The 23,955-nt window shown below is 46.4% G+C and overlaps 1 protein-coding gene across 2 annotated transcripts in view; it reads left to right on the forward strand.

Moving 5' to 3' along the window:
* The window catches only part of COL26A1 (collagen type XXVI alpha 1 chain), a 164,225-nt gene that overhangs the window by 64,202 nt on the left and 76,068 nt on the right, over positions 1-23,955 (forward strand). The window contains exon 3 of one of the 2 annotated variants that reach the window (XM_027527373.1): positions 7,167-7,270. In XM_027527373.1, coding sequence (XP_027383174.1) covers positions 7,167-7,270 — 104 coding nt within the window. The remainder of the gene's footprint in view (positions 1-7,166; positions 7,271-23,955) is intronic. The other variant, XM_027527374.1, reaches the window with a different exon arrangement.

Below are 23,955 nucleotides of genomic sequence, written 5' to 3' on the forward strand. Positions count from 1 at the left end.
ACTTTGGTTAAAACTATAAATGAGAGTTCTGCATACACCTTAGAATGACTGAAATGAAAGTGACTGACAATATCAAACGTTATGGAGAAACTGGTTATGGAGAAACTGGTTATGGAGAAACTGGAACTCACACACTGTTGCTGGGCACGTGAACCTCGTTCATCCGAATAGGTCTGGGACATGTGTTTGTAGCATCTACTAAAGTTAAACATATATCCGTCCTATGGCCCATCAATTCTATTTCTAGGTACTTACCTTAAAGAAGTGGAAATTTGTCCACAAAGACTTGTATAAAAACACTCGTATCAACAGTGGATCTGGAAATAACCCCAAAGTTCATGAACAGGAGAACAGATACATTGTGGTATGTTTATGTAATGAAATATTATTTAGGAATAAAAAGAAACAAAACATGCTACCCTTAACAATACAGATGAACCTCACAGACATGATGGTTGGGAGAAAGAATGCAGACAAATGAGTGCATGCTGTGTGATTCCATTTATATGAAATTCTACAACAGGCAAAGCTAATCTCTAGTGAGAAGTCAAAAGAATGGTTATGCCTGGGGGCTAGAGAATCAACTTGGAAGGCGTTCAAAAGGACTTTGGAGCAATGGGGATGTTGGTGTATACATAGGTTCAGAGTTCATTGAGCTAAACACTAGATTTATCTACAGATCTTCCTTGACTCACAATGGGGTTACATCACCACAAACCCACTGCAAGTTGAAAATACCTGAAGTCAAAAATGCATTAGAGGCACCTAACCTATTGAAAGTTGTAGCTTTGCCCAGCCTACCTCAAACATGCTGAGGACACTTCCATTAGCCTACAGTTGGGCAAACTCACCTAACACAAAGCCTGTTTTATAATGAAATGTTGACCATTTATTACATGAGATTGAGAAGGTGAAAAGTGAGAAACAGAATCCCCGTTAGCATACACCGCTGAAAGCACATTGAAGAGTGATTGCAGCACTCAGCTAAGATTAATCGCTGGATGACGGGGAAGCTACAGAGACAGGGTCGTCCATTCCTCTCTTCTGATGAGGCTCCAGAATAGCTTGGGAGAAGGCACCGGGTCGTCAACACTTGATGGTTTAGCAGGTGGAGTGTTCTTGGGGAAGATACCAAGTTTCGACTATATGGTGTGTTTCTTCTCTCCGTTGTATATTTCTCTAGAGCAAGCAAGAACATCTTGTATCTGCCTGTCAGCTCTTGTGGACCTCCCATAATTGACATCCATTTCTTCTAACATCCTTCCACCATTGCTGATGGCAGCAAACGTCTCTGCCAGTTTCTTTGCTGTGAACTTTCCTGGTGCCCCGGGCATAACTTCCTCCTCTGCCTCAACTTCTCTCCACCTTTCTTTCTCCAGTTCGAACAGCTCCTCATTGGAAAGTTCTTCACCCTCGGTACCAACAAGCTCACGAATATCCTCTTCTTCAAATGTCCAGTTCTAGGTCTGTACCAAGCATTCATATCTCGGGACTGTTTCATCCACAACAGAATCTTGGTTAAAACCTTTGAACATGTTCACGTATCTCTTTAAAACTCTCTGCAAAGTGCAGTTCAGTGTTCACTCATTGCTGTGTGACTTCTTCCCACAGGCAGCGATGCATGGTCTGGGTAGCACGTTTAATGTTAAAACCTTTCCAAAACGCTCAGAGCGTTCGACCAGTTTCCATTGCTTCCAGGCCCTGCACAGACATTTGGTGTCAATAGTATGGTTTGAACGTAGCTGTGGTGCCTTGGTCCTTGGGTGGAATGAGTGCACTTGTGTTCAGTGGCAACTACACAACCTTGACATCAGGATGCCTATCCTGATATGCTGTGGATGCCCCGGAGCCTTGTCTGAGATCAGCCGAATCTTGAATGGGATGTTGTTTTGCCTCCAATATTCTCTTGCCTGACGGATAAAACACTTCAAAAGCCAGGCTTCAAACACTGTTAATGTCATCCAGGCTTTCTTGTTATGGCGATAACAAATGGGAAGTGAATGCCTGGCTCACATACTTGAATGCTCTGGGGTTCTCCCACTGGTAGATTAGGAAAGACTTTCATGGTAACTTTTCCACCCCCAAAGCAGCCTTCCACGTGCTCTCTGAAAGCCTTGAATCCTGGCATTGTCCTGGACTCCTGATGAATGTGCGTTCGCTCCGGCACACACTTCCAGAACAGGCTCATTTCATCGACATTCAATATTTGTTCTGGCAGATATTTCTCATCCACAATTATCCTCTGCAGCTCTTCTTTAAAAGCTTTGGCACTTTCAGTATTGGCACTTGCTGCCTCACCGCTGACTTTCACATTATGAAAATCATGATACCTTTTGAAGCGTTGGAACCAGCCATGACTTGGTATAAACATGTGCGTTACTTGTAGGATCATGGACATGCTTTTTTTTAGTGTATTGAAAGACGTCTTGCCTTAGCCTGGATTGTCAATTGGCTAAGTGATATGAGCTTCTGAACCTGGTCTTCCATCCGCATGGCAAGATATTTTTCCTTCTTTCCTTTTTAAATATTCATTTGTTTATTTGGCTGTGCCAGGTCTTGGTTGCATCATGCGGGATCTTTGATCTTTGATGCGGCATAAGGCAACTAGTTGCCTGATTAGAGATGGAACCTGGGCTCCTTCTTTGAGAGTGTGGAGTCTTAGCCACACTAGACCACCAGGGAAGTCCCTGTAAATTATATTTTAATTAAAAAAAAAAAAGAAAACGAATCCATTGCAATGCAAGTAGTGAACGCAGTGCTTTCTTCCCTGGCATTTACCATCGTGTGTGTTAGTTGCTCAGCTGTTTCCGACTCTTTGCGACCCCACGGACTATAGCCTGCCAGGCTCTTCTGCCTGTGGAATTCTCTGGGCGAGAATACTGGAGCGAGTTGCCATTTCCTTCTCCAGGGGGATCCTCCCTACCCAAGGATCGAACCTGGATCTCCTGAATTGCAGGCAGATTCTTTACCATCTGAGCCACCAGGGAAGCACCATGCACAGGCACATATTCACACCTATGATACAGAATTTGCACCGCCAGCTCTAGCACCGTGAGAGGTCTTGCTGCCTCCTTCATTCTTGTAATCCCGGTGCTTGGTATACAGCAGGCACCCCGCATGTAAAGCCAAGCTCTGTACAGGGTGTGGGGTTGCTGAGGAAGGAGCCCATCGCTCTGGCCAGGACTGGGGGTGTTTCACAGGGAAGAGGATGTTGGCATCACACTCTGAAGGCTCTTGGGGCTTTTCTCTGCGGAGTACAGGAGGATGGGCCAATAGACAGAGGAGCCTGCACGTGCAAAGGCCAGGAGGCAGGAAGAGCTGCTTGTTGTGCTGTGGGGGGAGGAGCCTTGGCTGGTGGTTGTGCAAGGAGGCGAGGGCAGGACGCTAGGTGGGGCCTTATTCGCTGACCTGGAGAGTGTGGTCTTTGGTCTGTGGGAGCTGTGGAAAGTTTTGAGAGAGGTCAGCCACAAAACAGAATCATTTTAGAAAGATCAGTGGATCTGTGGACTGGACCCCAGTGGAAGGGCTGGGAGTTCTTCATGGACGTAGGAGGGCAAAGTGATGGGAATAAGCCCATGGACACTTGCACCTGCCCTGGGCATTCAGGGGAGGGTGGAGGGTCTGAGCCTCGGCCTGCTGGACTGGTGAAGCAGCGCCACCTACTGGCAGGCCCTGCTCCTGGCCTTCACAGCCACCCAGATGCTTCTGGTCCTACATGGGATAGACCAGCCCATGGCCCTCGCTTGGAATGAGGGGCAAAACAAGACCTTCTCTGGGGACTGAGCTCTCCCTCTGGTTCAGGGGCCACGTCTCAGTACCTTGGCCAGATGCAGAGAGGAACAGGGTGCCCTGCTACTGCATGCACACAAGTTAGTATTCCTAAGTTCTGCCAGTTCTGCCTGGCAGAATCTAGTTCCACCACCTTCTAGCAGTGTGACTTTGATAGAGTTACTGAAGCTCTCAGTGCCTCAGTTTCCTTATCTGTAAATTAGGAATGGTGATAGCATCCCCCTGTTAGGATTGTTATGTGTCAGAACAGTGCCTGATACATGGCAAGTACTCAAAGCTCTCATTGTATCTGCTATCACTTTGTCCCCATCATCACTCAAGGCACACAGTGAAGAGCCCTTTGGAGGGCTCCTGGGCTGGAGGCCGAGGCGCAGCCGATGGCACAAGGGGCCTGGGGGCAGCCACGGCAGCTGGAGAAGGGCTGGTCCCCGGGGCTAAACAGCTCAGACTGTCTCCTGACCACAGTGGGGATGACCAAAGGGTGCGGGCCAGGAGGAATGAGGTCAGGGCTGTATTTTGCGAACCTAGCACCTACACATCCCTTTCTGCTCTCACACATGCCCTTCCATTGAGCCTCACACCCAGCATCCTGGTCCTCAGCATGCAAACCAGGAAACAGGCTCAGGGAGGTTCCGGAACATGTGCAATTCCCATCGTGAATTAGGGTCAGGACCCTAAATTCTCAGCTGGTGCCCCCAGCGCCCGGGGCTCCATCTACCCCATGGTGCTGTGGTTATGGGAGGGGTTCCCTCGCTTTTCCAGCCCCTCTTAGCCAGAGCAACAATCTGCCTTTAAGAATTAATTTTAGAACTGAGATTGGGACTGGCATGCAGGTGTGTGTGCCAAGTCACTTCAGTCGTGTCCGACTCTTTGAGACCGTATGGACCGTAGCCCACTGGGCTCCTCTGTCCGTGGGATTCTCCAGGCAAGAATACTGGAGTGGGTTACCATGCTCTCCTCCTGGGGACATTGGCATACATACGCTATTAATGTGTAAAATAGATAACTGATGAGAACCAAGGGACTTCCCTGGCAGTTCAGTGGTTAAGACTCTGCCCTTTCAATGTGGGGGACATGGTCAGGGAATTAAGATCCCATATGCCATGCAGTGCGGCCAAAAATAAAAAAAAAGGAGAACCAATTGTGTAGCCCAGGGAACTCTACTCAACGTTCTGTCATGACCCAAATGGGAAGGAAATCCAAGGAAGAGGGGCTGTATGTTTGCATATATATGAATCAGTGTGGCTGATTCACTTTGCTGTATAGCAGAGACTAACACAACATTGTACAGCAGCCATGGTGGTCGTTTAGTAGCTCAGTCGTGTCCAGCCCTTGCGACCCCATGGACTGTAGCCCGCCAGGCTCCTCTGTCGGTGGGATTCTCCAGGCAAGAATTCTGGAGTGGGTTGCCATTTCCTTCTCCAAGGGATCTTCCAGACCCAGGAATCAAACCTGGGTCTCCTGCATTGCAGGCAGATTCTTTACCTACTGAGCTATGAGGGAAGCCCCAAAGCAACTATATACTCCAATTTAAAAAAATGACATTTTAAATTGAAATTAAAGCATCTTCCTTTCCCCAGATGGGCCTGTTTCTGGCTGGGAGATCTGCAGCAAGAAGCAGCTGTGAGAGTGTGAGTGTGTGTGTGTGTGTGTGTGTGTGTGTGTGAGTGAACTCGTGGGTGAGAAATGTTGTATGTTTCTTATCAGTTCAGTTCAGTCGCTCAGTCGTGTCTGACTCTGTGCGATCCCATGGACTGCAGCACGCTAGGCCTCCCTGTCCATCACCGACTCCCAGAGTCTAATCAAACTCATGTCCGTTGAGTCGGAGATACCATGTTTCTTATGCAGACAGTCTGTTTGGACTCCTTGGACCCAAGCTCACCTACCTTGCTGTGTCTCCTCAGGTCCCTTGCTGTGAGGAGTGGTGACATTGATTGGTCCTCTGCCCTCCCGCCCCCCACCCCAGTGGCCTATGCCAGCTGCTTTCTGAGATCTTCCTGCCATGGATCTGAGGGTCCCCGAGGCCTGGGTTTGCCCCTGGGCACCTCTCCCTGCAGACTCCCGTCCCCTCACTTCGAAGGTTCCAGCCCCTGCCTGGCTGCGCCCTGCCAACCCTTCCTCCTTCCCTATCCCCAACTTAGAGCTCCAGGGGGAAGCGGCTTTGCTGGAATGTTTACGAAACACAAGGGAGAAGATTTTTTTTTTTTTCCCCAAAGAAAAATTAGTGTAACAGGATTTTTCAGATTTAGCGCACTATTTCTGAAATTCGAAACGTGACTTATGTGTTTTCCTGTCAACAGTGTGCCTAAAAACATTATGCCTGCTGCTCTCAATTAAGTCATAATTTTCCCATTCATGATTAAGTTGCTTGGTGTCAGCAGATGCAAGTTCTGTGAAGTCATGCAGTTTTGCTTTCAAGAGGAAGCTGTGCAGACTTGATCAAGCCCTGATGGAAATTGAATCATAAAGCTGGACTTTTGCCCCTTGTGAAAATCAATCATATGTATGTTTTCCTTTTTTAAATTACAGTTGATTTCCAATGTGTAAATTACACTATGTTAGTTTAAGGTGTGCAGCAAAGTGACTCAGTTTTATATGTACGTGTGGGTGCTCAGTCGTGTCTGACTCTGCGATCCCATTGTAGCCCGCCAGGCTTCTTTGTCCATAGGATTTCCCAGGCAGGAATACTGGAGTGGATTGCCATTTCCTGCTCTGTGGGATCTTCCCAATCCAGGGATTGAACCCCCGTCTCTTGTGTCTCCTGCATTGGCAGGCGAAGTCTTTACTGCTGTGCCACTTGGGAACCCCGTACATGTATTCTCTATCAGATTCTTTTCCCTTAGAAGTTATTACAAAATACTGAGTGTAGTTCCCTGTGCTATACAGTAGCTCCTTGGTTATCTGTTTTATTTGTAGTAGTGTGTATCTGTTAATCCTAAACTCCTAATTTATCCCTCCATCCCCTTTGTGTGTGTGTATGTGTGTGTTAGTTGCTTTGTTGTGTCCAGCTCTTTGTGACCCCAGGGACTGTAGCCCACCAGGCTCCTCTGTCCATGGGGTTCTCCAGGCAAGAATACTGGGGTGGGTTGCCAGATCCTTCTCCAGGGGATCTTCCCGACCCAGGGATCGAACCTGAGTCTCCTGCATTTCAGGCAGATTCTTTACCGTCTGAGCCAACCATAAATTTAGTTGCTATGTGTGTGGGTCTGTTTCTGTTTTATAAATAAGTTCGTTTTTTTTTTAGATTCCACATAAACGCGATATTATATGATATTTGTGTTTCTGTATCTGGCTGGGCTGGGTGGTCTCTGCAGGAGTGGGGTCTGCGATGGGTGGAGGGGGGCCCTCACACTGTCCTGATGCTGCCCTTGTGTTAGTTACAGGACTCTGATCAGACCCACATACAGAGTGTCCTACCGAACGGTGACGGCGCTGGAATGGAGGTGCTGCCCTGGCTTTACTGGGAGCAACTGTGACGAGGGTGAGTCTCGGGGGAAAATTTGGGTTTGGAGAAAATAAAATCGATAAAAACTCTGGGATGCCAGAAGACTTTGACTACATGGACTAAAATGATCGATGTTGATGAAGGAGCTATGTGCTTGTGAATATGTAAATTTTTATATTATCCAGCTAAATGTACTGAATTGTCATTTACCTGTAACTGGGTTTATCATTGTATTAATTTTTAAATAAGGGGGTCGGGGGATGGCTGCTGGCCAGGCCAGTCCTCAGAGTCTCTGGACGCTCCTCTCCCGCCTGCCCTCCTTCTGGGAGGAGTTCCTCTCTTTTTCACATTCTTTCTTTCTCCCAAGCATCTCCGAACTAAATGCTCAGGACCAGCCAGCTGGGGTGAGCCTGACACCCTGCCTGGGGGGCACCGAGGTGGGGTCCATGTGTGCACTGCTCGGGCCAGGCCTGGAGGAGAATCGTAAGCCCCGGCCTGGGGAGGAAATTCAACGCACAGCCTATTTCTTCTGCTCTGGCTCCGACTCACGCAGGAGCTGGGGCAGGCAGAGCTGGGTATGTGGGCTCGGAGTAGATGCAGATGAGGACCTGTGAGCCTTGAAGCCACACCTGTTGTAGAATAAGGCAGATGGGCCTGGTAGGTGGAAGGAACAGGAGGGCCTCACCCCAGTGGCCCCTCCGCCCAGCTGGTGCTCAGAGAGAGGGAGAGGCCCAGGGCCAGATGTCCCTTCTGAGCCCTGGGCCCTGGGCTCAGTCTGACTCTGGAGCCCGAAGGGGCCAGATAGCAGCACTTAGGCGGGAATCAGAGCGGGTGACAGAGCCCACTGCTACCCCCCTCACGTCCAGCGAAGGTGAGTCCAGCCTGATGAACAGATTTGCAGCTCACCCGGTTCTCCAGAAGAGCTGGGCCATCCCCCGGCTCAGGAGTCGGTTTTGTATTTGGAAACAGCAGCTGTCCTCAACCTTGACTTTCTGACAACACGTTCCTCTCTCGTCTTTTTTTTTATTCCCTGACTTACTGATTTTAGTTATGTGTGTATGCATAGTCCCTCCAGTCATGTCTGACTCTTTGTGACCCCATGGACTGTAGCCCGCCAGGCTTCTCTGTCCCTGGCTATTCTCCAGGCAAGAATACTGAAGTGGATGGCCATGCCCTCCTCCAGGGGATCTTCCTGACCCAGGGACTGAACCCCAGTCTCTTGCATCTCTTGCACTGTAGGTGGATTCTTTACCCACTGAGCCTCCGGAAAGCCTGATTTTAGTTACATGTATGTTAAAATACTATTTGTTGTTGTTTCGTCGCTAAGTCGTGTCCGACTTTTTGCGACCCCATGGACTGTAGCTTGCCAAGTTCCTCTGTCTCTTGCACTGGCAAGTGGGTTCTTTACCACCAAGCCTGGGAAGCCCAAGTCAGATCCTACAGAACAATAAAACAAAACCTTTGAGGTTGTCCTCTCTACCGAGAAATCATTTACATCTCTGCAGTTTTGTACAAGTTAACATCCAACTTCACAGAACCTGAGCTGTAACCTGAGATGAATGGCAAGGAAACAAGGTGACCTTCTCCCAGGATGACCCGTGCCCTGAAGTGGGCTCCGTGACATTGAAAGGTTGGGTCATCACCTTTTGGGCCCATGCACATGTTTTGGGTAATTCTTGCAGACTGCACGGACGAAGCACGGCATTTGGCAAGCAGCATCAGGCCAGGGGTGTTTGGGGGTCAAGCTCTGTTCTCAGGGAGGTTCTGCCCACCAGGACAGCAGTAGATTCAAGCAGGGCTGGGGGCCCACCCTTCCTGGGAGAGGAGACGGGGTGACTCTGACCTGGTCAAATGCCCCCAGAGCCACCTGCCCTTGAGAGTATGTGGAACCTCCCCTCCAGAAGAAAGGTCGTCCCTGGTCAACCGCACTGATGTGGGTTATCAGCGCACTCACCAGAAACGTCTGGGCATCCTGAGCTAATTAGTGAGAGGTGTCAGCACATCGCAAGACACTCTCAGCCTCAGAGCCTCTGCCAGCCCTCCCCTCTGGAAGGATCTTCCAGACTTGCCCGCCTCGATGAGGACGAGTGTGCATCTTAGGGCTTGGGATGAGGTTTGCCTCTTTCAGGGAGCCTTGGGGTTGAGTGGTCCCTATCCAGCTGTGAGCATGAGGGTCCTGGGAATCCTATGGGTTTGAGGGATTCCTGGGATCAGGAGGCCCTCGGCTGAGGTTGGGACTGGCTTCTGGAAGCCCTGGTAACGACTTTACATTACCAAGGACGAACCCATCAGAAGGCGAAGTCAGAGCGGTGTCTGTGACTTCAGACACATTCCTGAGATGGTTGTGGAGGGGCCTGGATTGTGAACTCCCACTCGGTTCCCAGGCCGACCTCTCTGGAAAGCCCGCAGGTCAGAGGTGCCCTCCTCCGTGGTTTCGCTTTGCCTCAGATGAGATTCCCCAGGAGAAGTGCCTTTTTTTTCTGATGTGTCTGGCCTTCCTTCCAAGTTGTCGGGTCTCTGGTTTTACGACTTGGGCTGGGATTGCCTGGGGTAGGTGGCTCCCGCCTCCCAGATAGCCTGTCTCTGGACCTGTTTCCCTCTGCTAGGTCTCCCCTTCTATTTCCTCCCTGGATGCCCCAGGAGTGCTGGCCCGAGGCTTGGGAATGCTCTCCTTCATAGATGGGGCTCCTGCATTGCAGGCGGATTCTTTACCGACTGAACCACCAGGGAAGCCTCATGTCTATATGCCGTTGATCCTAATTATTTTTAAAAATATCTTTTTATTTAATTATTTGCCTGTGCCGGGTCTTAGTTTCAGCATGCGGGATCTTTAGTTGGAGCATGCAAACTCTCACTTGTGGCGTGTGGGATCTAGTTCCCTTACCAAGAATTGAACCTGGGCCCCCTTCTTTGGGAGCATGGAGCCTTAGCCACCCGGACCACCAGAGAAGTCCCCCATCCTAATTATTTGAGGATTCTGCATTTGTTAATTGTACTAAAATTTATTTGTAACCCAAATTAATACCTGAAGCATTTTTGTGGCCATTCAAGAACTGTGTGCAGAGTGATAAAAAATTAGAGTCACCTCGCGTGTGTTCCCGTGTTAGGAGGTTGAACCGGATGGCTCCCTGCTTCTTTTTTTTGGCTCCCTGCTTCTTGGTTTCAGTTCTCATGCAAACAAGCGTCCTTTTCACAGTCTGTTCAGTGCCATGTTTTTTGCATTTTTGTGCCTTTCTTTTTTTGGCAGGGGGGAGTGATATCCTTGTCTAAAATATCCCCAAGCATAGCGCCGGCCAATGTTCTTAATGCAAAAAGACTCGGATGTGACTTCCTGAGAAAATAACATGTGTTAAGTAAGCTTTGCTTGGCATGAGTTATAGTGCTGCTATTGGCTGTGGGTTAAATGTTAATGAATCTACAATGTATATTCAATAAGATGTCTTTAGATGGAAGCCCACATAAAACAAGGTTATGTATTGATCGTATTGATCAGTTGACGAAAATGCTGTGACCTGATACTCACAGGAATCTAATCCTGTATTTCCCCTACAAGTGTTGGTTCAGTAGTCACTGATTCAGGATTCCCCAGGGACTCGATGAACTGTGGCTACCCTGAATAAGGAGAATTAACTGTAATATCTGCATCTATCTAGAAATATTTTTTTCTTATTGCACAAGCAAGTACATGTTGGGTGTAGAAAAGTGAAAACATCCAGAATTTTACCTCTCAAGGTAACCTCCAGTCTCACTTTGAAGAAAACCCCCAGACCCTTTATTTCGTTGGGGAAGGGCTGCACTGGGGCTTTGCTGTGGCACGCAGGCTTTCTCCGCTTGTGGCATACAGGCTTCTCTTACTGCAGAGCGGGGCTCTCTAGGTGTGGTGTGGACTTAGTTGCCCAGAGGCTTGTGAGATCATAGTTCCCCGACCAGGGGAACACCCTGGGTCCCACAGCCCCTGCATTGGAAGGTGGATCTCAACCACTGGACCGCCAGGGGAGTTCCACAGACCTTTTTCTATGTCTGTTATGCTCTGCACACTATTCGATAACTTTCTTTTTCACATCGACTGTCGTGAACACCTCTCCTTGTCAATAGACTGCTTTCTCTAGTATCATTTTCAATGGCTGTGGAATTTGGGTACACACTTTATTAACTAACCCTCTACTGCTAAGTCGCTTCAGTCGTGTCTGACTCTGTGTGACCCCATAGATGGCAGCCCACAAGGCTCCCCCATCCCTGGGATTCTCCAGGCAAGAACACTGGAGTGGGTTGCCATTTCCTTCTCCAATGCATGAAAGTAAAAAGTGAAAGTGAAGTCACTCAGTCGTGTCCGACTCTTAGTGACTCCATGGACTATGGCCCACCAGGCCCCTCCGTCCATGGGGTTTTCCAGGCAAGAGTACTGGAGTGGGGTGCCATTGCCTTCTCCGAACCCCCTACCAGAAAATATTTAACTTGTTTCCATTAAAAAACTTTTAATAATATTGGTGCAAACATCTTTCTTTAACTGACATAAAATTTACATATACCAGCAGACACCCATTTTAAGTCTACAATTTGGTGAATTTTGATACATGCATATATCACCTCACAGAAGATCCCCACCCCTTAACAACCTCTATTCTGATTTCTAACATCATAGATCAGTTTTATCCATGCTTGAACTTCACGTAGAAGGAGTCATACAGTATATACTCTTTCATGCATGCTTTCTTTCACTTAGGATGTTTCTGAGATTTATTCATGTCCTTATATGTGTATCAGTAGTTTCTTTGTTACTGAGGATTGTTCCATTGTATGCATGCGTATGTGCTAAGTCACTTCAGTCATGTCCAGCTCTTTGCGACCCTGTGAATGGTAGCCCATCAGGCTACCTCTGACCATGGGATTCTCCAGGCAAGAATACTGGAGTGGGTTGCCATTCCCTTCTCCAGGGGCTCTTTCTGACCCAGGTATTGAACCCACGTCTCTTATGTCTCCTGCACTGGCAGGCAGATTCTTTACCATTACTGCCAGCTGGGAAGCCCATCCAGTTGTAAAAATAACCAGTTTTATTCACCCATTTTCCTGTGGATAGATGTTTGAGTTGTTTATAGTTTTTGCCTTTATGAAGAAAGCCTCTGTGAACGGTCTTGTTTATATCTTTCTATCAACATGTCTGTTTTTATTTCCCCTGGGTAAATCCCTAGAAGTGGAATTGCTAGGTTGTGATGTATGTTTAATTTTTTAAGAGTCACACTGTTTTCTAAAGTGGTTTTACCACGTTACACTCTTATCAGCAATGTATGTTCTAATCGCTCCACATCCTTGTCAACAGTTGGTGTTGTCAGTGTTTAATTTTAGCCATTGTAGTGGGTATGAAGTGAGGCTTCCCTGGTAGCTCAGCTGGTAAAGAATCCACCTACAGTGCAAGAGACCCTGGTTCTATTCCTGGGTTGGGAAGATCCCCTGGAGGAGGGCATGGCAACCGACTCCAGTATTCTTGCCTGGAGAATCCCCATGGACAGAGGAGCCTGGCGGGCTACAGCCCGTGGGTTCACATGGAGTCGGACACGACTGAAGCGACTGAGCAGCAGCAGCAATGGGATGCTTTCTAATTTGCTCTTGCCTGTTGACTTAAGATGTTGAGCATCTTTCTGTATGCCTATCTGAGTGCTTACTAACCATTCTTATATCTTCTTTTGTGTCTGTTCAAGACTTTTGCTCATTTTTGAGTTGTTTAATAATAATAATAAAATCAGCCAAACTGTTTCCAAAGAAGCGTTAACATTTTGTACTCCTACAAGCAAAGTGTGTTCCAGTTGCTCCCCATTCTCACCAATATTTGGTGTGGTTAGTTTTTTTAACTTGAACTGTTCTAGTAAGGATGGAATGATACGTAATTCTAGTTTTCTTCTTTTTAAAGTCTGTTTTGACCACTCTAGTTCTTTTGCATTTCCATAAAAATTTTACACTCCATTTATTAATGTCTACAAAAATGTCTATTGGGTTGAGATTAGGATTGTGATGAATATGCACATTTGGGGAGAATAGATCTCTTAATGGTGAATCTTCTGATTCATGAACATGATATTGCTCTGAATTTATATAAGGCTTTAATTTTTCTCAGCAATATTTTGTAGTTTTCACAGTAGACGGCTTTCTTATCTTTTATTAGTTGTATTTATAAGTATTTCTTTTTTTGGTGCTTCTAAAAAATGGGATTAAAGTTTTCATGTTATAATTATTTTGCTGATAGTATATAGAAATATATTTGATTTTTGATTATTGACTTTGTGTCTGAAACCCATGCTAAATCCATTTTTTAATTCTTATATATTGATTAGCTTATATATTGATTATAGCTTATATATTGATTTGTTTGGATTTTCTACATAAACTATCATGTTTTCTGTGACTAAAAACATTTTTGCTTTTTCTTTTCAAATATTTTGCTTTTAATTTCTTTTTCTTGTCTTATTGGACTGACTAGAATATCTAGTAAAATGTTTAATAGAAATTGTGAGAACAGATATACTTGTTCCTGATCATAGGGGAGAAATTCTCAGTATTTCAAAATTTATTATTAAATATGTTATTAGCAGTAGGTTTTTTGTGTATTGGAGAAGGAAATGGCAACACACTCTAGTACTCTTGCCTGCAGAGTTCCAAGGACGGAGGAGCCTGGAGGGCTATCCATGAGGTCACAAAGAGTTGGATACGACTGAGCGACTAACACTTTCTATGTGTGCTATTTATCAGATGAGGACAGTCACTTCTAAGTTGGTTGAGAGTATTCATCAGGAATAGGAATAGGTGCTAAATCTTATCAAATGCTTTTGCTGCATCTATATTCAGGTAATTCTACTTTTATCCTTTGTTATGTTAATGCAACACATTGATTGATTTGGAATACTAAACCAATCTTTTGTTCCTGGGAGTAGCCTTATTATTACTGGAATGAAGTTCATTTGGATACTTTATTCTTTTTTAATATTTCCATGTTTGATGTCTATCTGTAGTTTTCTTTCCTTCTACTACCTATCAATTTTTAATTATGAGGGTTAAACTGTTCTCATAAAAAGAACTGGGAAATTTTTCCTCCTCTGTTTTCTGAAAACTCTTTTTTTTGGAAGATCGTATTGCTTTTTCCTTAAGTGTTTAATTAAAACTTTGAATTCACAGGGAAACCATCTGGACCTGTAGTTTTATTTGTGGGGAAATTTTTGATAACAAATTCATTCTCTTTCATCTATATAGGGCCACGCATGTTTTCTATTTCTCAATGTTAATAATTATTTGCACATTTTAAATCAACTTTATAGAAGTGTAATTTACATACAACTCATTACATGTATTTAATTTACATACACCAGAAGTATACAGTTCAATAACTTTTGACCCCATGAATGAATAATTTTCTATGTAATTCTCTTTTCTCTGGTATTCCGCCCACCAAATTTGCTTTAGCCTCCCTGTACTCTGCTTTCTCTTTCTTCCATTCAGATTGCTGTTCTGCTTGGTGCCACCACCATGTGCCCCAGTCCAGAGAGTGCTTCCAGGAATCACCTTGTTTCCCTTCTCTCAGGAATCACTGCTCCACATGGTTCAATGTCTGTGACCGTTCATTTCATAAATTTCATCTCATTTTCTAGTTGTTTATGACGGGAGGGCAAGTTCAATATGACTTAGTCTGTCACAACTGGAATCAGAAGTTGCATGTTTTCCTTTATTGGCTTTTTAGTTATACTTCTCTGTATGATATACTAGTACTCCAAAGGGTTACAATCTGTACCCTTAACTTATCATAGCAAACTTAGAGTAAATATGGGACTATTCCATGTAAAATGAAAGAACATTTTAACAGTTCATTTATCTACTCCCTCCATTCTTTGTGCTAATGTTGTCATATGCTTTAAATATGAATGTGTTAGAAATTTTACAATTCAACATTATACTTTTTGCATTAGCAGTCAGATTACTATTTAAGAAGTGAAGAGAAGGAAAAGCAGTCTTCCCTTTATTCTGTAGTTATCATTTCCAATGATCTTTATTTCTTCCGGGAGCTCTGAGCTTTCTTCTAGAATCCTTTTTCCTTAGTGCCAAGAAGTTCTTTCAGCATTTCTTATAGTTCATATCTACGTATAGTGAATTCTCTGAACTCAAAAAGAAATTTTTAGTATCTATTTTGTGTTAATGTTTATCTATCTATCATCTGCTGCTGATGCTGCTAAGTTGCTTCAGTCGTGTCCGACTCTGTGACCCCATAGACGGCAGCCCACCAGGCTCCCCCGTCCCTGGGATTCTCCAGGCAAGAACACTGGAGTGGGTTGCCATTTCCTTCTCCTATCTGTCTATAAATCTGTAGATATTTGTATCTATAGAAACATACATTTGTTGTTTAGTTGCTAAGCCATGTTCGATTCTTTGTGACCCCATCGCCTGTAGCGTGCCAGTTTCCTCTGTCCTCCACTATCTCCCAGAGTTGGCTCAAATTCATGTCCATTGAGTCAATGACTTAACATAAAATTTACCATTTCAGCCATTTTAAAGTATGTGATTCAGTGGTATTAAATATATTCACAGTGTTGTGCAACCATCAGGCTATCTAATTTCAGAATTTTTTATCACCCTAAAGGGAAACCCTACACCCATTAAGCAGTCATTCCTCATTCTCTCCTTCCCTTAGTGCTTGGCAACCATGAATCTGCTTTCTGTCTCTACTGATTTACCTATTCTGGATATTTCATATAAATGGAATCATTCAATATGAGGCCTTCGTGTCTGGCTTCTTTTACTTAGCATAATGTTTTGAAGCTTCATCCAAGCTGCGGCATGTATCTGAATAACGAATAATATTCCATTAGATGGACACACTACTTTTGTTTATTCATTCATCAGCTGATGGACAATTTGGGTTGTGTCCACCTTTCAACTATTGTGATTAGTGCTGCTATGCACATTCACGTGCAAGTTTTTGTTTGAACACCTGTTTTCGATTCTTTTTGATGTATACTTAGGACTGGGGTTTCTGAGTCATATGGTAATTTTCTGTTTAACTAGCTGAGGGACTGTAAGACTGTTTTCATAGTGGCTGCACCATTTCACGTTTCCACCTGCAATGTACAAGGGCTGTGGTTTCTCCACATTAGCTACAATACTTCATTTTCCATGAACTTTTTGAATATTTTTATTGAGTTTATAATTGTGGATTGCTTTCTTTTTCTTTCCGTTATTTTGAACAGCTTGGTCATTCTATTGTCTTTCTGCATCCATTATTTCAGGTGAGAAGTCTTCGAGCATCATATCGTTTCCCCACTAAGAATGTTTCCTCGGGTTGTTTTTAAGATTTTTCTTTATCTTTGCCTTTCAGCAGTTTGACTATAATGTTACCAAGTCAGATTTTTAAAATCTTGCTTGGGTTTCTTTGAACGTCTTGGATGTGTGAGTCAGTGTTTTTGACCATATTTGGAAAATCTTGACCATTATTTCTTCAAATGTATTTTTCTGCCTTATTCTCTCCCCTCCTCTTAAGATTCCATTTGCATCCATGTTGGATTGCTTGAAATTGTCGTTGAGGATCTGTGTTTTTTCCCCTCTTTTCTTCAGGTTGGATAATTTCTACTGATCTGTCATCAAGTTCATTGACGCTTATGATTTTACAAGCTTCTGTCAAGCCCTCCGGTGAAATTTTCACCTCAGATATTATGCTTTTCAGTTCTGAAATTTCCATGTGGGTATATATGTGTGGTTTTTTGTTTTGTTTATATTTCCCTGATAAGCTTTCCCCATCTGTCCACTCATTGTGGCCATAATTTATTTTTGTATCCAAAAATGTGTATGTAATAGCTGCTTTTAAGTCCTTGTCTTCTATTTCCAACATCTGGGTCATCATATGGTTTGGCTGTATTGACACTTTTGACTTGGGTAGCATTTACTTCTTTCTCTCTCTCTCTTTCATTCCCCTTCCTTCCTTCCATGTTAATAGCTTTTGCTTGTCTACTGGACCCTTTAAATGATATGCTGCAGAGATTCAGATTTTTTGGGAAAGTGTTGACTTTTGTGTAGCAAACAGTTAAATCACTGTACCTTTGTGAAGGCTTGGTTTTTATACTTTATTGGGGTGGATATGTAAATCTCTTAGACCTGGGATACAGCTTTTTCACCTAAGGCGTAGCCTTTCTGTGGTTTCAAAGGCAAGCTATAATAATAAACACCTAACTAAGGTGTTTATTAAGCCCCCTAATTTGGAGAGGCTCAAGCTGTAGATCATCTTCCTTTTATTAGACAGCAGCTGAAACATCTGCTCAGCTTTTGTAGCTTTCCCACTGTTGTTTTCTGCTAAGCTCATTGGAATCTGCCCTGCACACGCACAGTTCAGGGGTCAGCCGAGGATTTCAGGGTAGTTTGTACACAGAGTTTAAGGCTCTCAGCTCCATGTTTTTCTTCTCTAATTAGATTTCTTTCCCCAGTTTCCAGGTTCTCTGGCAGCCTTAAGACTAAACAACTGCAGTTTTTGATTTGCATTCTGGCCACCCTGCATTGCCTGAACTGGGGTATGCCCTTGAGGGAAGAGCCATGTAATGTGGTTTTCACTCAGTGCTATTCTCTTTTTTTGCACGTTTTGAATTCCCACCAGTTTCTGCTGGCTTTTTGTTATTCTCTAGTGCCTTCAAATAGTTGTTTAAAAATTTTATCTAGAGTTTGTTATTTTTATCTTAAGTGGAATTAGTCTGACACAAGCTACTCCATCCTACTGGCACTCGAACTTGGTGACCATCTTTTTAGTTAGATCTTTTCCCACACCTTTAGTGATTTCCTTAGAATAAATTCCTAAGCAGAATTATTGGGTCAAGGAGCATATACACCACATCAAGGTTTATGAATCATACTGCCAAACAAGTCCCTAGAAAGGTTGCTTATTACAGCATTGTGGACAGGTTGAGAAATTCTGGAGGATAGAGTGTTGTCATGACTAACCTCCCATTGTGGTACCTGACACAGTGCTGGCACTTAGTATCTGTGAAGGCTGTTGACTGACTGTACCTGGAATATGATTGCTGCCAGTGCTGATCAAAGGAGTCGGCTTTAATCCTGGGACAGAGGACCGTTATTTCATCACTAGAGCTACATTTAAGTGTTCCTTCAGCCACCTGCTGCCAATCGATGTCCCTTCAGTGAGTTCAGCTGGCTGGCAGCATAGATGATACCAACACCTTTATCAACGTCGTATAATTACGTCGGTGTTCCTCACGTCTGAAATTTTGTACTTTTAGAAGGTCTTTCAGTCACGTTACTTTATATTTCCACAGTACAGATGCTGCTACAGACTATCTGTGTCCACCTCCCAGATGTATATGTTGAAATCTATTCCTCAAGATATAGGTATATTAGGGGCCTTTGTAAGGTAATTGAGAGAAGCCTGGTGGGCTTCAGACTGTAGGGTTGCAGAGAGTCAGACATCACTGAAGCAACTTAGCATGGGAGGTAATTAGGTCATGAAGGTGGAGCCCTTATAAATGGGATTGTTGTTGGTTGTTGTTGAGTTGCTAAGTCACGCCTGACTCTTTTGCAACTCCACGGACTGTAGCTCACCAGGCTTCTCTGTCCATGGGATTTCCCAAGCAAGAATACTGGAGTGGGTTGCCATTTCCTTTTCCAGGGGATCTTCCTGACCCAGGGATCGAACCCATGTCTCCTGCATTGGCAGGAGGATTCTTTACTGCTGAGCCACCTGGGACGCCCTGTGAATGGGATTAGTGACCTTATAAGAGACTCCAGAGAGCTCCCTCACCCTTTCTGCCATGTGAGGACATGTGAAGAAGACAGATGCCTGTAAACCAGGAACTTGGCCAAGGTCATGAGAAATTGCTGATACAGAGCTGAAACCTGAATCTCTTGCTCCTGATTAAATGCTCCTTACTCTAAATTACCCACGACCTTTAAGGTATTGGGAAATCCCACTCAAAGTTTCCCCAGCACAAAGGACAGATCAGCTGCACTCTGACCTGGCTCCTTCATGGAATACCTGCTGTGGTCTGGTCCCTGGTGTCTTAGAAGCGAGATCTCATGTTGCTTTGGTGTCATGGAGGAGCTTTGCACAAACTCATCAGGAGATGATAAGTTTCATGCAACCAGGGGATACTTCCTGTGTGTTGTGTGTGTGTATGTGTGTGCACTGGAGTCCTGGCCAGGACAGGAAATGAATCCTCTGGGCCTCCATATGGGCAAGGGCAGGCCTGGGGCGAGGTAGCTCAGCTAGTGCATCCAAGCACTGAACTGACTGATTTGAGTCCAAGACGACGCTGACATTTCACCCCTGGCTAGAGCTCTGTGTATGAGTGTGTTTGTGTTTTAAATAGCTGAATGTTCAAAGCCAGAAGGAGTTCTCCTGGGAGGAGGCTGTAGCCTCCTGGCTAATCTGCAGAGCTCAGCATTTTAAGGAAATGATTCTTAGTGAAACTGATGGTGTTTCTGAGACTTGCTACCACAGCTGCCATTAAAGGGAGGGGGACAAGCCAGTAGAACCATATATTCAAATTAGCCTGGGGATTCTAGATACTGTGCAAGATGCTTGGGTCACATTGATGAAAAGGAGACCTCAGGAGCTCCTAAATAGAAGGGGCAGGAGTGTGTTGGAGGGTTCTGGGGATAGAGGTGTGAGCAGATAATCATAATACTGCCAAGTAAAGGGCTTTGCTAAAGGCATGTTAGGAACTTCCCTGGTGGTTCAGTGGTAAAGAATCCATCTGCCAATGTAGGAGACGCTGGTTCGATCCCTGGGTTGGGAAGATCCCCTGGAGGAGGAAAGGACAACCCACTCCAGTATTCTTGCCTGGGAAATCCCATGGACAAAGGAGCCTGGTGGACTGCAGTCCATGGGGTCACAAAAGAGTGGGACACGACTAAAGAACAACAACAAAAGGCAAGTTAGAGGTGCTATATGACCCGTAGAGGGTAGAGATTGGGAAGAGGGTCTTCCTCCAGCTCATGACCTCGCCCTCCACAGCCAGCTCAGCTCACTTTCTCAGATCTGCACTCCCCTGAGCATCCTCTCACCCTCATAAGCTCCATCTTTTCACCCACTGATTTCTTCCTATCATCACACAAAGCATCTCTCATCTTTGAGAAAACAGTCTTATTGAATCTGCATCATCCTTTAGCCACTGTCCCATTTTGGGCTTCCTTTCTTGCCCAAGCCTTTTGGGAGAACTACCTTCCCCACCTCAGCTTCCTTGCTTCCAGGGTCTTCTGGCCACTTGCAAGGGAAAGCCTTTGCCCCACTTACCGCTCAGAGGGTCTTTTCACTATCCACTGGCCAAGAACTGGAACCTAGTACATTTCTTGAATGAATGAATGAAAGATTACAAAGGCAGTTTTCACAGGTGTGTGATAAGAGGTTCAGATGATGGATGGCTGATTCTCCCCATTTTAGAGATGAGTAACTGAGACTTAGAGAAATGTTATTGTCTATGTGAGGCCTTGCTGAAGCCCATGGGGGAGCAGGAGACCAAGTGATGGGAAGAATAAAGGGCCATTGCTTTCTGACTAGCTGAGCTGGAGAGAATCGCTTGGGCACTGACCACTTAGCCGCTTCTAACACCTGCTTCTTTGCTGGCATCTTTGGTAGACTTCTGACCCTGGCCTGTTGGGGAGAGTGAGCTGAGAATCTGTTCTGTTCAGCATCTGCTCCTGCTCACAGCCTGAACAGACAGCGTGGCCTCACTGATGAGATTCTGGGCCCTTTGATACTCTGTCCCAGCCTGGAGTGGTTCCAGCCGCCGAGATGGGTTTTGTTGTCAGGCGAGCATCTTTCGGCACCTCCTGTCATGCTGTGTGGGGCTGTAAATATCCACAGATGTCACCTGCCTGTTCTTTTTCTGGAAAGAGTTTGCATGGGGGCTGGCCCGGGTCACAGGCGCAGCGCTCGGCTGCTGGGTTGTCTGCACGTCCAGAGGGCTCCCAGCACTCCCTGTGGCCGCTGCCGCTTCATTCACGGGCATTTCTCAGGGCGTGGCTGGGGCCACCATGGTGCCACGGGAGATGGTTGCTAAGCTGGTTAATTTTCTGAGACTCTCCTGGACAGAATTACATGACCTCTGGAGGAAACCGGATGTTTCCCACTGGCCACGGGGATCCAGGGTCTCTCCAGGACAGAGGCTCCAGGTGCAAGACAAGGCTCTCCTGTCACTCCCTCTGATGTGCTGAACATGAGGAGGGAGATGGGGGCCTCTGCTGAGATCTAGGAAAGGCTGGTAGAGTCCAGGACAGTCAGGCTCTGTCTCTCTGTAGTCAGTCACCTCCTCAAGAGGTGAGTATCGGCCAGCCCAGAGACCAGGGGCTGGACCGCATGTGCCTGGAATGGCACGAACATGCTGCGGTGAGATGTCAGGGTAGAGGGGGCTGTGCATGCGCGAGGAGGAGGGGCCGAGCAAAGGACAGCAGATGTGCTTTCCACCAGCCGAGAGCAGCCTTTGGCGGGGGAAGGGGGTAGGACCGGGGCCCTCAATTAGTGTCTGAGGCTCCAGGGAGAACATGTTCATCCCCTAAGCGACCTGCAAGATGCCAGTGGGCTTCTCTCCAGAGCACTCAGGAAAGGAGTGGAAGGGCTGTCTAGCACACAGCCTGCGTGTTGGTGGGGAGATGTCAGCAATGGGGGTGGGTGCTGATGTTAGAAGAGGAGAAAGTATAAAGACAGGAGGAGTCTTGTGAATTTAGCAGATCCGGGAGCTGGTCTTCCTCTTCCTCCTGCTTCGTGTTGGGATCCTCTCTGGAGCCAAGTTCACACGCCAGGGCTCAAGGTCACATACTTTGGCTTTGGGTGGCTGGGGGCGGCTCTGGTGCACTGGAGAAGAGTGGGGTGAGTCGTCAGCCTGCTGCAGGGAAGCATTTCCAGAACCTTCCAGCTGGGGCCAGGGTCCCAGGGACTGAGCACATCACACCCACGCTGTGGCCGGGAGAGGGGAAGGGGGCCTTGGCCAATGTCATCAACTGTAAACTCATCCACATGATACTGTCTCAGACTGGGTGGAGCCGGTGGCTGGCAGAGGCGACTGGTCTACCCCAGTCCCACCCACAGGTGGGACTGTGCAGTTGACTGGGACGTCCCTGCACTTGGCAGAAGCCTTGGCCTGTAATGGTGGGTGGTGCTGGATGGGCCCCATTCAGGGAGCCCTTTCAACTCAACAGCCTCATCTTCTAGATACTTCTGCTTCTCTTCCTGGAACCTCCAGGACTGCAGTGTCATCAACAGCTCCTCATGTTCTCATCGGGGGCCTCTGTGTCTTGACCCCAGGTGACAAACGGGGAGGGTTGGGGGAGGTCTGGACCCATCACGACAGTCCTAGAACCAGGATGTACTGAGGACTGGAGAACACAGGCGTCCGCTGGGTGAGACCCAGGGATTGAACCTGGTCTTCTGCATTGAAGGCAGATTCTTTGCCATCTGAACCTCCAGGGGAGCCCCTCTTCTTGTAAAGGCACTCACTAATCCCATCATGGGGCCCACCCCCAAAATTTGCTTGGTGACGTATCTATCCATTCCTCTATCCCTCTCTCCATCTTACTTTTTGGTACCTGGGTCCTCATGTCCTGGGTGGATGGGCTCAGAGAGGCAGCTTCCTCTTCTTTTAAAATATTTATTTATTTATTTGGCTGCACCGGGGCTTAGTTGCTGCGTGCAGGATCTTTACTTTTGGCATGTAAGCTCTTAGTTGTGGCACATGGAGTTTTAGTTGCGGCATGTGAAATCTGGTTCCTTGACCAGGTATCAAACCGGGACCCCCTGCATTGGGGATGCAGAGTCTTACCACTGACCACCAGGGAAGTCCCGAGAGGCAGCTTCTTTAATATCTCATCTGCATCTCACCCCAGGCTTCCCAGGTGGCACAGTGATAAAAAACCTGCCTGCCAATGCAGGAGATGCAAGAGACTCAGGTTTGATTCCCTGGATCAGGAAGATACCCTGGAGCAGGGATTTGCAACCCACTCCAGTATTCATGCCTGGAGAATCCCATGGACAGAGAAACCAGCTGGGCTGCAGTCCGTGAGATCGCAAAGAGTCCAGCACAACTGAGCACACACACACACAAACATACTGCGTCTCATCCCGGGCCTGTGTCTGTGAGTGAGCCCTGCTGTGTATTTTTAGTTTCCCGTTATACAGTATCTCTGCCTCTCTCTTGCTGAGCAGACTCGGTTTCCCGAATCCTCCTCCAGATCAGACAGGCCACCCTGGCCGCCATCCTCGCTGCCCTGCCTGGTTCTCCTGTCCCTGGGGATGGTGGTGGGTGAACTATGCTAGAATCAGTGGGTGGGGCTTCCATCTGATTTGCTTTATGGGCTCCATTTAAATATTTTTCTTCCAGTGCCACGTGACCAACAAAGGCCAGCTTGGGGTCCACTGGGAGCTCAGGAAGGTTCTCTCTGAATCATTTGAACAGAGTTAGCTCCTGGGCTTGGGCTGGGGACGGGAGGGGAGAGCCCCAGCCCACACAGATATGAGGAAGTGCCTTGCAGTGATAAAAGCATCGGGGCCCTTCCCATGTAACCGGAAACCCATGGGCAGAGTGTGGTCTTGTTACAACAGGACAAGCAGAGCGGAGAACAATGTCTCACCTCCCCAAGGGCCCACCCATGATCCCCTGGAGCGTGGGGTGAGCCAAGCCAGCTGGCTGATGGCAAGGGTACCCTGGGCAGCGTGGGACGATGGCTTTCCACCCATGCCGGAGGAAAGGAAGGGT

The sequence above is a fragment of the Bos indicus x Bos taurus genome, chromosome 25 (assembly GCF_003369695.1).
Source record: "Bos indicus x Bos taurus breed Angus x Brahman F1 hybrid chromosome 25, Bos_hybrid_MaternalHap_v2.0, whole genome shotgun sequence".
In the NCBI taxonomy this organism is placed as follows: domain Eukaryota; kingdom Metazoa; phylum Chordata; class Mammalia; order Artiodactyla; family Bovidae; genus Bos; species Bos indicus x Bos taurus.